General features: G+C 44.4%; 1 protein-coding gene across 5 annotated transcripts in view; it reads left to right on the forward strand.

The window, feature by feature from the left end:
* SPART (spartin) overlaps window positions 1-13,885 on the forward strand; it is a 410,240-nt gene that overhangs the window by 48,165 nt on the left and 348,190 nt on the right. For all 5 annotated transcript variants that reach the window (XM_086935094.1, XM_086935095.1, XM_086935092.1 and 2 more), the window contains exon 2: window positions 5,423-6,240. In XM_086935094.1, coding sequence (XP_086791220.1) covers window positions 5,425-6,240 — 816 coding nt within the window. In that variant the 5' untranslated portion in view covers window positions 5,423-5,424. The remainder of the gene's footprint in view (window positions 1-5,422; window positions 6,241-13,885) is intronic.

Genomic DNA, 13,885 nt, shown 5'->3' on the forward strand with positions numbered 1-13,885 from the left:
ATGCGCGCTAGCGGAATTCCGCTCGCACGCTGGGTTTTAAAAAAACGCACTTTACGTGACGAGCTGGGCTCGTCATCAGCGTGCGAGGAGGCTACGCCATGACAAGCCCAGCTCGTCATCAGCGTCGAAGGGGTTAACTTTGCACATTCACAGTCAGACCCTGAAATGTACATATCTGGCAACTTGTAGCAGACTTATGTCACCTTAGGTGTTAGCAAAGTAATGGTTTGGATAAATAGACACTTTCATGAGTTCTGTGAAAGATAATGATATGCAGCATGTGGGCTAATGGAAGACAGGCTAATTTTGCATACTCAAAATAGAACCCAACTTTGAAATCTTAACAGCACCCTCTTCTTTCTTTTTCTCATGATTATTTGTACTGTATATGCCGGGATGTAGGTTTCTTTGTTAGAGCACCAGTTTATTTGTCAAATGTATGCATGTCAGCGCAGTTTCTACAGATCCGAAAGTGTTGTCCAGATGGTAGGTTTTCCCGAAGGAGGCTGGATTTATCCATTGGTTTCTCAAACATCTTGGTCATGAAGTTACCATTGTTATTCTCTACGTCTGTGCCTAAGAAAGTGATTGTATCCTTACTTATAATGTGTGTGATCCCTTGAACAAAATCAAGGGTGGTGTTGACGTCCCTGTGGCAGATGATCAAAATATCATCAAAGTATGGTCTGGCACTTGTAAGGATTGGTGTCTATGTGCCCATTGATGTACCTTGAATTTTATGGTACAGTGTTTCTTTCTACTAAAATGAGTCCTCAGTGAGAGCCATTCTAGCACACTCCAGTACAAACTGCAATGAAGTCATGGAGTTCCATTCTGTACCCCCGAGTATAGACTCCAGTGTAAGCTCATTGGCAGTGCCTGTATATAGCGTATTTATATCCACAATGATAAGTAGATCTTTGTCTGCATCAGCGGTAAGATCTCCTTGTATGCCCCATACATCTTTTGTACCCTTAAAATAATAATGCATTTTCTTCACTAGTGGCCTAAGGAGCCAAACACAAAATTGTGACAAGATTTCCCAAAATTGAGTCAATTCCAGAGACTGTGGTCTAGCAGGAGGCGGAAATATTTCTTTGTGAATTTCTGGGAGTATGTAAAATTGTCCGATGCACGGCTCCTTTGTGATGATAACCTCAGTCTCTTAAGCAGTCCCTAATCCTAGTGCCAGTGCTACTTCAATCATACTGGTCTTTACTTTAGTGGTGGGACCGTCCCTAATTTAATAGGTGGAGTTTGCCATCTTCATCGTACATGTCATTGGTCCGAATCACAATTGTCCCGCTCTTATCTGCTACTTTTATTACTAGGGCCCGATTATTTTCTATTGCGCTAAATGCCATTTCTTCCTGTGATGTTAAATTATGGAAGACCCTCTGGTTCTTGGTGTCACTAGATTGGATGTTGTGAATGGCAGCTTTTTTAAATGCCCTGACTTCAACTGGTACAGACTGCTTTGGGTTCACAAGACCACTGATTCAGTGCAGTCCTGGAAGAAGTCTTTTTTATTCTCTCCTTCTGGAAGAACTATGCCTACTCACATCTCAGATTAAATTTATCAAGGTGTGGCATTGGCACAAAACTTGGACCTTTTAGTAAGAACCTGAATTTGGTACTCTGATACATTAGTCTTGCTAAGGTTACCCCCTAGGTTGTTCTTTTGCTTGGTCCCGGTTGGTAGCAATTCCTTGTGCTCCTCGTCACCATCTGCTGTTAGACAGTCCACTGAATTCTCGTGGTGTCTTTTTTTGTCTTCTCCTGCCTGGCCACCTGCCTCTTCCTAAAAAAAAAAAAAAAAAAAAAAAAAAAAGCAAAAGAGGTCTAATTTGTGTGAATGTCAATCTAGGCAGTAATTGCTAATATTGGTGAAGCCAAATCCCAAATGGAATGGAAAACTTAGTTTTTCTCTCTATGATGGTTAAGGGTGAAAATTATCCCTTTTGCCTTTCTCCCTGCTAGTGCTCTTATCATTGGAGCTGAAGGACCAGTTTCAAAGTGTTGGTCTCTTATTGCTCCCCTGTTTCTGTGGCTGAAGTAGTTTAATGTCAGTAGTATCGTATTCATCTATTGTCTAGGGGAGAGTTGTCTTGTCACTAAATTTCCGACTTAATTTAGTAATTTATTGATCTTGATTTGGATCTGGAATTTCAAGCAGTCTCTTTGTTGTATAGCATTTTAGGACCCTAGTGTAATTTTTCAGATTCATGCCCTTATATAGGTATAAATCACCATATCCTTATATAGGCATAGAAATCGCAACCATATTTAGACATAGCTCATGCAGTCCAAATACGGCATGGCTACTTCCACTAGTTCCGAAAATCCACAACGATTTCTTGGAAAACTCGGCTTCAGCAGTTAGGGACTTCCCCTTGCTTAGATATTGATTTGTCCAAGACCTCATGGAGTTTTCAAAGAGCTGAGACTCTTTGATGACGTTAGTATGTCCACCTTTTACGTCAAACTCTGCACCTTCAAGGTATAAATATGCCCACACTTGCCATAGCAAACACACAGTGGTGGGGAGCAGTTCGACTATCTACTTGCCCGCGCAGCTCGCTACAGCAAGTGCAGAAGGAAGCCGATCCTCCAGCAGACGCACCGAGAGAGACGCTGTCTTTTCTCTTGCCGAGAAATCCGGCTCCAGTGTTTCCAAGCTACCCTTGCGGGTTGTTGGGAAATCGAGTCCTGAGACTGACCTCCTTCATTCTAAACCAAGGTACAGAGCTGATTAGACCCTAGGAGAAATCTTGGATAGACTCTTGGCAAAAGAATACTAGATTTATGCTACACCTCACTTACTACTTCCGTACTAGACTTAGGTTAGGTACATTGGGGTAGGCGTATTTTAGAAGCAACAGTTGAGTACTTTTAGTCTTTATTTATTCATGTATGTATTTTATGGCTTAAAAATGCTTTTACAGTATTATTTTTATAATACTCTTCTTGCTGTACACATTATACTTTACAGCCAGTATTACGATTGTAGCAGTTCATTTCTTCTGCATGACAAAGAAGACTGTTCAATAAATACTTTTATTGAAAACGCCTGTCTCTCTATTTTCTCTGCACCTCTGGTGAAACGAAGCACGCACAAATGACTGAGTAAAATATCTATTGTTTCCACGACTCTGAAGAAACGTTTTATCTTGGGGAAACAAAGTTGTCATGTTTATGCGGTTGTCAGAAACGAATCCCTTCTTGTTCATTCAAGAAAGTTTCTAGTGACCTCTGAGCTAGCTGGCACTCGCAATTAAGTTTAATATATTCGATAGAGACCTAGTCGACCTTAGTCCTTCGTCACATCTATAGGATATATTATTCCAGTGTGCAGAGCCTATTGGGAATATAGGAACTACACTACATCTTTTTATAAGATATTTTCTGCGCCACAGTTTTTAGATTGTTCTCACTAAGTATTGTATCAGAGATTCATCTGGTCATATTTGTTATTTGAAGTTGCCAATCTCTAATGCATTTCCAAGTGATGCATGACCATAACTTTCGGAAGGTCACATCATTGAGAAAAATGCGTGGCTCGTTGAGCCCTATCAGGTTTCTTGATGCTGCCTTTGTCTGGAGATATTCTGTCATGATAACTCCATTTGAGCTCCAATTTTATTTGGTTATGCTTCAGTTGAGTCTGTGATTCTCAAAATCTCATCTGGGCAAGGGTCTGTGCCAAGTTGATTTACCCGGTACTAAGTTGGCGGTCAGGATGTTAGAAACCATTACATAATTGAAGGCCAATTCATTTGGTTCTTACATGTGTGCGATCTTGCAGTGTGTATTGCTTCACTTATGTGACCATGCACTTATTGTATTGAAGAGTAGCCACTGCAATTTTGCGGGTGGCCCTGGTTTCAGTCTGCGTGTATTATGTAATGGTGTAAGGGGAGATGTGTTGGAGTACTGGTTTGAATTAGGAGTGGGGCCTATGGCCTGTTTTTTAAAGGTGGCTGTGAAGAACTTGACATTTGAGGAGCTATTGGCAGGATATGCAGTTGGATATACACTCAGGGTAGGGGTGGGTGGGAGGAGATTGGGATATGTGCCAGGAGAAGAAAAGGGGAGGAAAGGAAGAGGAGCATCTGTTGAAGGATATTTCGTGTTCCTACTCGTGGGAGGTGAGAGAGACTAGGAGAGATATTCGGGGCAGAAGGAAGATTATAATAAGTGCCGAGAGGAAAGGCTGGGAAGAGCAGGCTGAAGTAGGTACTGTCTGTACTCATGGGTGGTGAGAGAAACTAAGGATGGATTGCTATACGAGTGTGTTCCGACAGTGTGTAGAAGAGGTAGAATATGGAAGGAGATTATGTTCGTCATAGGGAGAATAACAGTGGGTGGGTGTGGTATGGATTGGAGTGTGAATCAAGGGGTTAGTTGCAAGTGGGCTGTTAGGTAGAGGAATACATGGAATTGGGTTATTAAGGGGATGAAACCAGTTGGGTTGTAACGAGGAAAAGAATAGGGGAGGAGGGTGTAACATTGGTAGTATGGTAGCCAGAAGTGTGTTGGAAAGGGGTTGAGAAATTGTTGAGGAACTGACAGGATTGGGGAGATTAGATAATAAGAGTAAACCGAGGTTGTAGAAAGTTGAGTCGTTCAATTGGAATTTAATCCTTCTCTTGTTTAAAATTGAGAAGGAGAGGGTGTAACTGAAAAATGTGGCGGATCAGACCATAAGCTTTGTCCAAAGGGGATGTCAGTCGATGAGTACATTTCTAGGTTCTTGTATTGGAAGTCTAGCCATCAGTGTGTTGCGTATGAAGAGACTATAATTGACTTTGAGAGTCCCCTTCAGTTATTGTAATTATGTTAAAATTACAAAGCATTTTGTTGGTGGGCCTGACGTTGCTTGCATACAATAAGACATTTTTCATGTATAGTGATGCCTAATGAAGTATTTAGATAACACCACCAAATACATTAACCATTTTCTTGCAGTTGTTCATATTTTTCCTGTTTGCACATCTCCCTGCGCTCCTTCTTGCACTGGAGAATGTTGCAGTTGAATAATGGACAGTGAAGACAATGGAGGGTTATGTTACACACTGTTATTTTTCGCCCGCATGCACTGCATGGCCCAATATGATGCCATAAAAAGTCAGATTTCCCTATCTCCTCCACCCATCTCCTCTCACCTTCCCCTTATCCCTCCTGCCCCCAACCCTAGCAGGCTTAAGCGACAGTAGCAGTTTCCTCAATAGCACTGCTAGGATGAGAACATCAATAAAACCGTATTCTGTTTTAAAAATGTGGTTTCTTTAAAATATTGCTCTATCACATTAGCCGGCCTTGCAGAATAGTGAAACCCAAACGAAATGACAATGCAGAATTTTCTAATGAAGTATTTGTGTTCTTATGATGATTCATATTCAGTTTCTTTTCTTATTTTCAGATATGGAGGTGGGGGATCCAAGCATTCAAGAAGATGTAAATAATATAGCCATCAAACATGAATACAAAAGGGCATTTGTGTTCATAAATAAAGGACTGACTACAGACGAGTCCGGCCTTAAAGAAGAAGCAAAAAAGTATTACCTCCAAGGCAGGGAACATTTATTACGTGGACTAAGCATCTCATCGCAGGGACATGAAGGCACTGGAAACAGCTGGGACTCAGCCAGACAAATGCAAATTAAGATGCAGGAAACTTTGCAAAATGTGAATACCAGATTGGGAATTCTGGATGGCGGTCTTAGTAATGCCCAAGAAAATCAATTTTCATTGTCTCCAATGCCTCCCTTATATCCAGAATTGCCCCACAAAGAGAAGCCAGAAAGACCACCTCTTCCTAGTTCTCTAACACTACCAGGACAACCATCTGCATCGAATGGAAGTTATCAAGCTAGTGGTGGGCCTATTGCTATGCTTGATCCATTGTCTCCTGGGGCAACTGCTGTAACAGTTGAGCCTCCTCCTGCTTACACCCCCCAGGCTTCTGACGGACACTACACTGTGTCTTATGGCACAGACTCTGGGGAATTTTCTTCAGTTGGAGAGGATTTCTACTCCATGCGTCCTCGACCACCACCCCTTGAGAGTATAGGAGTAGACGTAGAAGAGCTTATCCTAATTCCTCATGGTGTGCAGATTTTCTTTGTGACACCAGATGGGCAGGTTAGTGCCCCATCCTACCCTGGCTACCTCCGGATTGTCAAATTCATGGACTTCGAAAGTGCCGTGGCCCAAAATCGTCCACCTGCATTTCTTCAGGTAAGACTTTGCAAACCTTTTTTTAATCCAAATGTTAGTTTAAATTGAGAGAACTTGTTTATATCTCTGTTGACACAAACAAATGATCTAAAAAAATTTACTTTACTAATTTATAATGGGTTTCTATACTACAGTTCTATAGAGGTTGCTTAGGAAGGGTCCGCTTAGCTTTTTAAAATTACTTTACAACATACCTGGTGTTACACAAGCATAGCAGCACTCTGGAGAAGGACCTTTCTTGGCAATATATCAAAATGTACAGTAGCAATAGCCTAGTCCTTGATATTATGTAGAGTTACACTGATAGCGTCTGAATTAATGCAGCCAGATATTTTCCACTAAAGTTTACAATAGATGATAGTGAAAGACAGGATGCACCTTCTAAAAGGATTCTGTTGTACTCCATTGTAACACTGTTTACAATGGAAACCCCTCAAATTCCTATCCCTGTGCAAGCAGGTACGGTATTTGCCGCTCCTATTAAATACCATTATCCTTGGAGAGGTACTTAAATGGCAACACATGACCTGGCATGTGTAACTTGTGCAGTTGGTCTCGCAGGTTCCTGGGTGCACGAAAGCAGACTTACTAACTTTGTCATAGAGTAAAAACACCAAAATATATACTCATATATATATACACACACACACACACACACACACGCACATGGCAGCATACCCACAGCAGTGTCCTAAAATTTCACATGACCTTCCGAATCACCAGCTCTGCCTTTACAGAATTAACTCTGGTTACCATAGTAAACTCTTGCTAGAGGAGGTGCAGTCAGACCTCCTAAAAGGCACAGTTGAGATAGTGCAGTAACATTGGTGCAGACAAGGAATATACTTGCTGCAACTTCTCATCCCCCAAAAGGTCAACTCTCAGCGACCAATCTTGAGTCTCGGAGCACTCGACTGATACATTAGTTGCAAGCATTTCAAGGTAACGGCTCTTTAGGAGGATGTCCTTTTGCTTCTAAAAACAGGCTACAATATGGTGAACCTTGATTATAAGGCCACATACTTCCACAACCGATATACAAGACTTATGGGTGGGTAGCCAGGATGGCTGTTATGGGACAAACTAGCCCAAAGAAGCAGGATCCATGTGGCACAGAAGCGTGATGTTGTCACCAGTAGTTCTTCTTATGAATTCTCCTCACCTTAAGTGCATAAATAGTCTTAGGCAGCTAATAATCCATGAGTTTTAGAGGAAGACAGCCATGTCCTGCCACACCTAGCCCTGCCTCTCAAATCACTCTGTGTTGTGATTTGTCACCTGAGGTTTTAGGATTTGGGTATTTGCAGCTATCTCAAGATTGCATACAAATCCTAAAAAACTAGAAAACCTTCTATGTGACTCAATGGAAATGCTTTATTGTTTACTTTTCCAGTCAACATGTCATTGTCTGCACAGAAGTCAGGGCTGGCCTTCACATCCAAACACGTACACTTAGCGGCAATAGCGGTGTTCCTGCAAAATAGAGAACACGAGTCAATATATAGCAACCTTCAAAATCTTCAAGGGAAAAGCTGAAGTTTTTGCTATTTTAAACCATGTTGTGGGGATATGGAGGTCACTAAGTTTGTATTTTGAATTCATTGGATTTTTCTTCAGCAACATGTCGGTTAATAATCACACCATTCAGAAATTGTGATAGGTCTTGCCTTTTTGTTTCAGATTTAAGAAGAGCAACATTGCAGGCGTAATAGGCGATCAAAGCCTTTTCCTATTGAAACCTTTAAAACGGTTTATCATTCCAATTACTTTCTCTAGTAGGAGTGCAGACAAATGTGCCATCAGGGATCTGGCTGGCACTACTTTTATACCAGTCCAAAGCTGCCATGGAAGGCATAATGTACATGCTGTGTATAGTTTCAATTTAACCTATACTAAACTACATCATCTTAACTGTTCAGACTACCTATTCGCATAGAAGTCAATGAAAAAAGCAAGGGTCAAAGAAGTGTTATCATACACCCCTTTGACCCCCAAAGACATCACTGAGTGAACTCTTGCCCTTTCCTTAGGCCTCCTTTTTGCCACTGAGGGATTAAGGGAAGAGCAAGGAGTAAAAACTACAGGGAATAACCAGGAGCTGTATTTACTTTCTGTCCCTGGTGCTGCTTAATGACTCCTGAGAGAAGTGATAGCATAGGACAGTCCAACCCCTCACAGACTAGCATCCCCTGCCGTTCACAGCTTTTGTGGTGTCTATGCCGTAGGATTGGCCGCAGGGCTTGACCTCCTGCCTAGTCCTGCAGCTAATCTCTTGCAAGCAAGCAATCCCACATTGTGCACGGCCAAAGGCATGTGCTACATGAGGTTGGGCACCTGCGCCCATCCCCCTTTGAGCTCCCTACCCCTCGTGGGACACTGCCTTTGACCATGCACTGTTTGGGTTGGGCGCAGGGCCCTCCGCCCAACGCCCTATAAGCGCCCTTTCTCCTTCAGCACACTGCCTTCAGGCATGTGTAGCTTGTGCGTTTGGTCTCTCAGGTTCTTGGGTGCTTACAGGCAGACTTACTGACTTTGCCATAAAGTAACTACACCAAAATATAACAAGTGGTCCTGTTGGCTTAATCAAGGAGTGGGCATTTCAATATATATAAATTACATTTTTCTTCCAAAAACATTTGTATTTTTAATAACATTTATATTTCAGTGATTCACAAACAAAAAATATGCCTGAAAGACTTTTTAAAGATTTTATTGTTGTATTTTGTGGTCTGATAAATGTTTAAAGGAGGACTCTAAGACGGATATGTTTTTTTTTTTTAAATTAATCCATCTGATAAACACTTCTAGCCACAGATTTCATACTTTAGACTTACCCAGTCATCAAACTGGACATTGACGTTTTTGGAGCACTATACCTGTGTGCCAGTAGGTGGTATAATTTGGCTTGGCGTCGTCTGTGCTAGAAATGAAGTGCATGGTGTTTTTTGGCGTACCCCAGCTAGCTAATATCAGTTCTTTGCTTTGCATGCCAGATAGTGCTGATCCATGAAGAGCTACACTCAGTTGCTTATTGACTGTTTTTCCTCTACTTTTTCTTGAACGTTTTCTAGAGATTTGTTCTCCTGGTGTGACCGATGTTCCCAATTTGAAACTATGTGGTGCTTGTTATTGACAGATGGCTGTGACAGAGCCACACTTGGTTTGTTTGTGGTGCTTGGCTAGAGACCATGACTCCAAAACCTGCAAGGACTGCCACACCATCTATTCAAATGCAGCGAGGGAGTGTTCTCGCACCCGTGGTCATAGTCTTGTTCGAAGTCAGTGGCTACAAAAAGAAATCCAACAAGTCTAAAAGGCCTTCAACTTCGCCGCGCTCATTTAAGTCTTCAGTGATGCACAGGAGCATCGACACTGTGGACCATGTTCCATCGAATTGTAAGTCAAGGTCCGCCCCATGCATCCTACCCATTGGAGCTGAAGCGACCCATGCCAAGCTGACAGAATGTTATGAGGACATGCACCTCATATTTTAGTGGCCTGAACCCTTTGGAACACGTTCCTGCCTGACAGGCTCGAGAGATGCCCCCACTGGATCCCCACCGGCAGATTCACGCTTGGCGCCAATCGGGCCCCATGGATCCAATGTAGTTGCTGAGAGGAGCCACTTACAAGCCTCTATCAAGGTTGCTATATATGGGACTCCTTTCCATGGCGGCCTGAACATCATGCTGCCTACCTTCTTTTCTCCACCTCACAAAGAGAATGAGAGACTCCATCGCCTGGACCCAAAAAGAGCCTTGTCATTCTACCTTGATTGCACCAAAGCATTATGGATGGACGATAAATCTTTGCAGGGTATGTAGGGTCCAAGAAAGGGAAGGCTGTGCAGGAACAGGCCATCTCAAGATGGATAGTACTCTGCGTAAAGATCTGCGACCCCAGCATTAGCCTGCGTAGTCCCTGTCCTGGTCATCTGTCTAGCATCAATGTGGACATCTCTGCACCCTTTACCAAGCACTACTGCCTGGACACTCGTGTCAGACATGACATGACATGCACTGTGCCTGTTCAGTCCTGCAAGACTTCTGGGAGGCATTGCTGTGGGCTCGGCACCAAGCTAAGCTTTCAGATTCCATCCTGGATGAGCAGAAGAATGTCATGTGGTTGCTGCTTGACCACAGTTGGACAGGGAGCAGATCCCTAGCCTACCCAATAACTAATGATTATGACTGAGGCATTGCTGCTGGGATCGGGAGTTCTTCTAGGAGAAATGAAGATTAGAGGATTCTGATCTCTTGTGACGACCCACTTCCATATCCCCATTTCAATCTTTATTTCGATCTATAGATCATCAAAGATATACAAACAATAAAATCATTTCGCAAATCAATAAAACATTGCTTGTAAAATTACACTGCTACACATTCATCAATTCATCATCAAAATAAGGTTAAAAATCAGTAATGAGGTTAAGTTTGTTTAAAAGGCCAGTTCCGTCTTCAAAAGGCGATTGCGAGTGAACCACATTGCTGTTAGGTACTTTGCCACTGCGAACACAATTGGGGGGGACACATTTATTTTATTTATTTATTTAATGATTTTATAAAGCGCGTAGTAACTCATTGAGCATCCCAGCGCTGGCCTGATTCTCCATAGGTTACTGCCAGCCAATGAAGTTATGTCTGCGGGAAAAGAAGGGTTTTCAGAATTTTTCTGAAGTGGAGATAGTTCGGTTCTGTCCTGAGTCTGCGTGGTAGGTTGTTCCACTGTTTGGCCGTGTGAACCGAGAAGCGACGGCCGCCGGTCTTGGCTTTTCTGGCTCTAGGGACAACGAGGAGGTTTTCTGTACTGGACCGGAGATTTCTCTCCGCTTTGTAAGGGATTAGTACTTCTTTGAGAAGAGGGGGGCCGGTGTTGTTGAGGGTTTTATGGGCCAGACAGAGGGCCTTGAAGACGACCCTTTCTCTGACTGGGAGCCAGTGGAGAGATCTTAGGGCCGGTCTGGCGGAGGATCGGCCTGGTGTGCCAGTGAGTAGGCGAGCTGCGGCGTTTTGCACTTTTTGCAGGGAGTTCATGGTGGCTTCCGGGGCTCCCAGATAGATGGCGTTACAGTAGTCTAATCTTGCCAGGATTAGACCCTGAATGAGGAGCCTCCTTGCGGTATCAGGGAGCAGGGGGAAGATCTTCCTGCAGGCTCTAAGTAGTCCAAAACATGTCCCTGCCGTTTTCTTTGCCTGGGTTCTGAAACTCATGTCCTTCTCGATCCACACACCAAGGCTCTTGACCTCTTCCTTGGGTGCGGGGGGGTCACCTAGGCAGTTGGGCCAAAGGTGGGATGGCAAAGAGGGCCCCTTGTGGCCCATCAGGAGGATCTCGGTCTTAGACCCATTCAGTTTCAGTGAGGAAAGATTCATCCATCGATGAACTTCTGAGAGGCAGCTGTGAAGGTCGGAGGGGGTGTTATGGGGGTGAGAGAGGGTTACGACCAGCTGGGTGTCGTCGGCGTAGTTGATAATGGACACGCCGAACGAGCTGACTCTCTTCTCCAGTGGGGCCATGTATAAGTTGAACAACGTAGGGCTCAAGGATGAGCCCTGCGGCACTCCACACCGGAGGGGGATGGTGGATGAGCAGCTGCCGTTTTCTTGCACCTGGAAGGAGCGTTCGGTTAAGAATGATTCAAGCCATTTCAGGGCCGTGCCACATAGTCCGATTTTCCTTAGCCGATGGATTAGGGTAGGATGGTCTACAGTGTCGAAGGCCGCACTGAGATCCAGGAGGATCACTGCCACTGATCCCCCTGTGTCCAGAATGTTTCTGGCCTTCTCCACCGCTGCCAGGAGGGCGATGTCCGTGCCCTGACCTGGGCGGAACCCTGTTTGGGAGGCTGCCAAGAGGTTGTTATTTTCTAGGTATGAGGATAGTTGTTTGTTTACCAGCTTCTCTGCAACCTTGCTGCTTCCAGGGAGAAGGGATATAGGCCTATAGTTGGAGAGGTCCTGCGGGTCCGCGGAGGGTTTTTTCAGTAGGCCTTTGACTACTGCCGCTTTCCAGCTGGGGGGGACTGTGCCCTCCGCAAAAGAGGAGTTGATCAGGGCCGTGAGGGGAGGGATGATGGCGTTCGACACTGTTTTTAGGAAGCGGAGGGGGGCCGGGTCGAGTGGGGAGCCGCTTTTAATTGAGGCCAGCGTTAATCCTACTTCTTCCGTTGTGACGGGGCCGAAGGTGTCCATGGAGGGAAGGGGGTGATCTGACAGCAGAGGAGGATTGGTGGTGGAGGTAGTGAGATCCTCTATGTTGTCGTGTACGGGGGGTGGTAGAGTGAGAAGAATTTTTTGAATTTTTTCGTCGAAGAAGGTTGCTAATTTATTGCATTTGATTTCAGCTTCTGTGGGGTCGAGGGGTTTGAGTGGGGGAACCGGGGCGTGGAGGAGTTCTTTGAGAACTGAGTAGGTTTCATGGGCCGAGCAGGCAGCGTTTTTAATTCTGTTTTCATAGAAGCTTGCTTTGGTGTTGCGGAGCTCTTTTTTATAAGATTTTACAGAGGCCCGGAAGGAATCCTTATGAGCCTCGGTTTTTTCCTTCCTCCAGGTGCGTTCAGTTTTTTAAATTCTGTACGCAGGAAGGAACTGTCTAAAGCCCAGATTTTTAAAAAGGGGGATTAGCCAATGTCTCCTGATTCTTTTGTAAGCTTTGCAAAAGAAGACCACTTGTAGATCATTTTCTTTAGAGTGCGCACATGCCGGACAGTGCTCGGTAGTCGGGGGAGAAGACCAGGAGCTAGTGAATGATCTAAGGGGAAGTGTGCCTTATCTCCATTGCAGAAATAGCTTTCTGGTCAGCACAGGAGTTATACCATCCAGAACACATTCCAGTAAGTAGAAGTCTTTGCTTTGAATGAATGAGTTCTTTAGGGATCCCTCACGCATTGTGTTCAAGATATTGGGCAACTTTCGGTCATAGTAGACTTTTGACAATACCTTGCGTGGAATCCTGGTGCTTGCGTTTACTGGATCAGTCCAAAGTTCTGGTAGGTCCAGGCTCTCGCAGGAACCTTTTTATGTATCCAAGCCATGGGATGTTGGATGCTTTTGGTAAAGTTAAAAACTCCTGGATCTCCATTCTGTAGTTGATAAGATCTTGGCTGCTCCATAAAGGTCGTCAGAAGGTTAGTGGTTTAAGACCCAGTTCTTCTGCAATTGGCCTGATACCCAAATCCATTCTCCGTGGGAGTAACTGGGTACTTGGTGGGAGAGCTGCCAACTGCCTGATGAATTTATTTTCCGTGCTTGTTAGGTTTTTGGCAGAGGTATGGCCCCACAACTCACCCCCATAAGTGACTGCCCCCCTTGCCTGGGATTTGTAGATCTGGATGACAGGGCCAAGTGGACGATATGATGATGTATTCGCCATCCTAGAGATACCACCCGTTTTCTGATAGCTACATCTGCCGTGTGGATTCCTCACCTTGTGAATATCCCCCTTGCGTCAGCAACGTTCGGAAATTTTCTTCGTAGCACGCCGCCGTGGGCGACGTCACAGGAGCACGGCATCGCGCGCGACTCCGTCTGACGTCACCGACCCCATATCAGGCCCACGCCGGCGTGATGACGGCAGTTCCCTTTTTTCCACGTCTCCGACGCTAACGGTTTTCGGGATCTTCAGCGATACCTAGTATCTTTCT

The sequence above is a fragment of the Lissotriton vulgaris genome, chromosome 8, assembly GCF_964263255.1.
Source record: "Lissotriton vulgaris chromosome 8, aLisVul1.2, whole genome shotgun sequence".
Lineage (NCBI taxonomy): Eukaryota > Metazoa > Chordata > Amphibia > Caudata > Salamandridae > Lissotriton > Lissotriton vulgaris.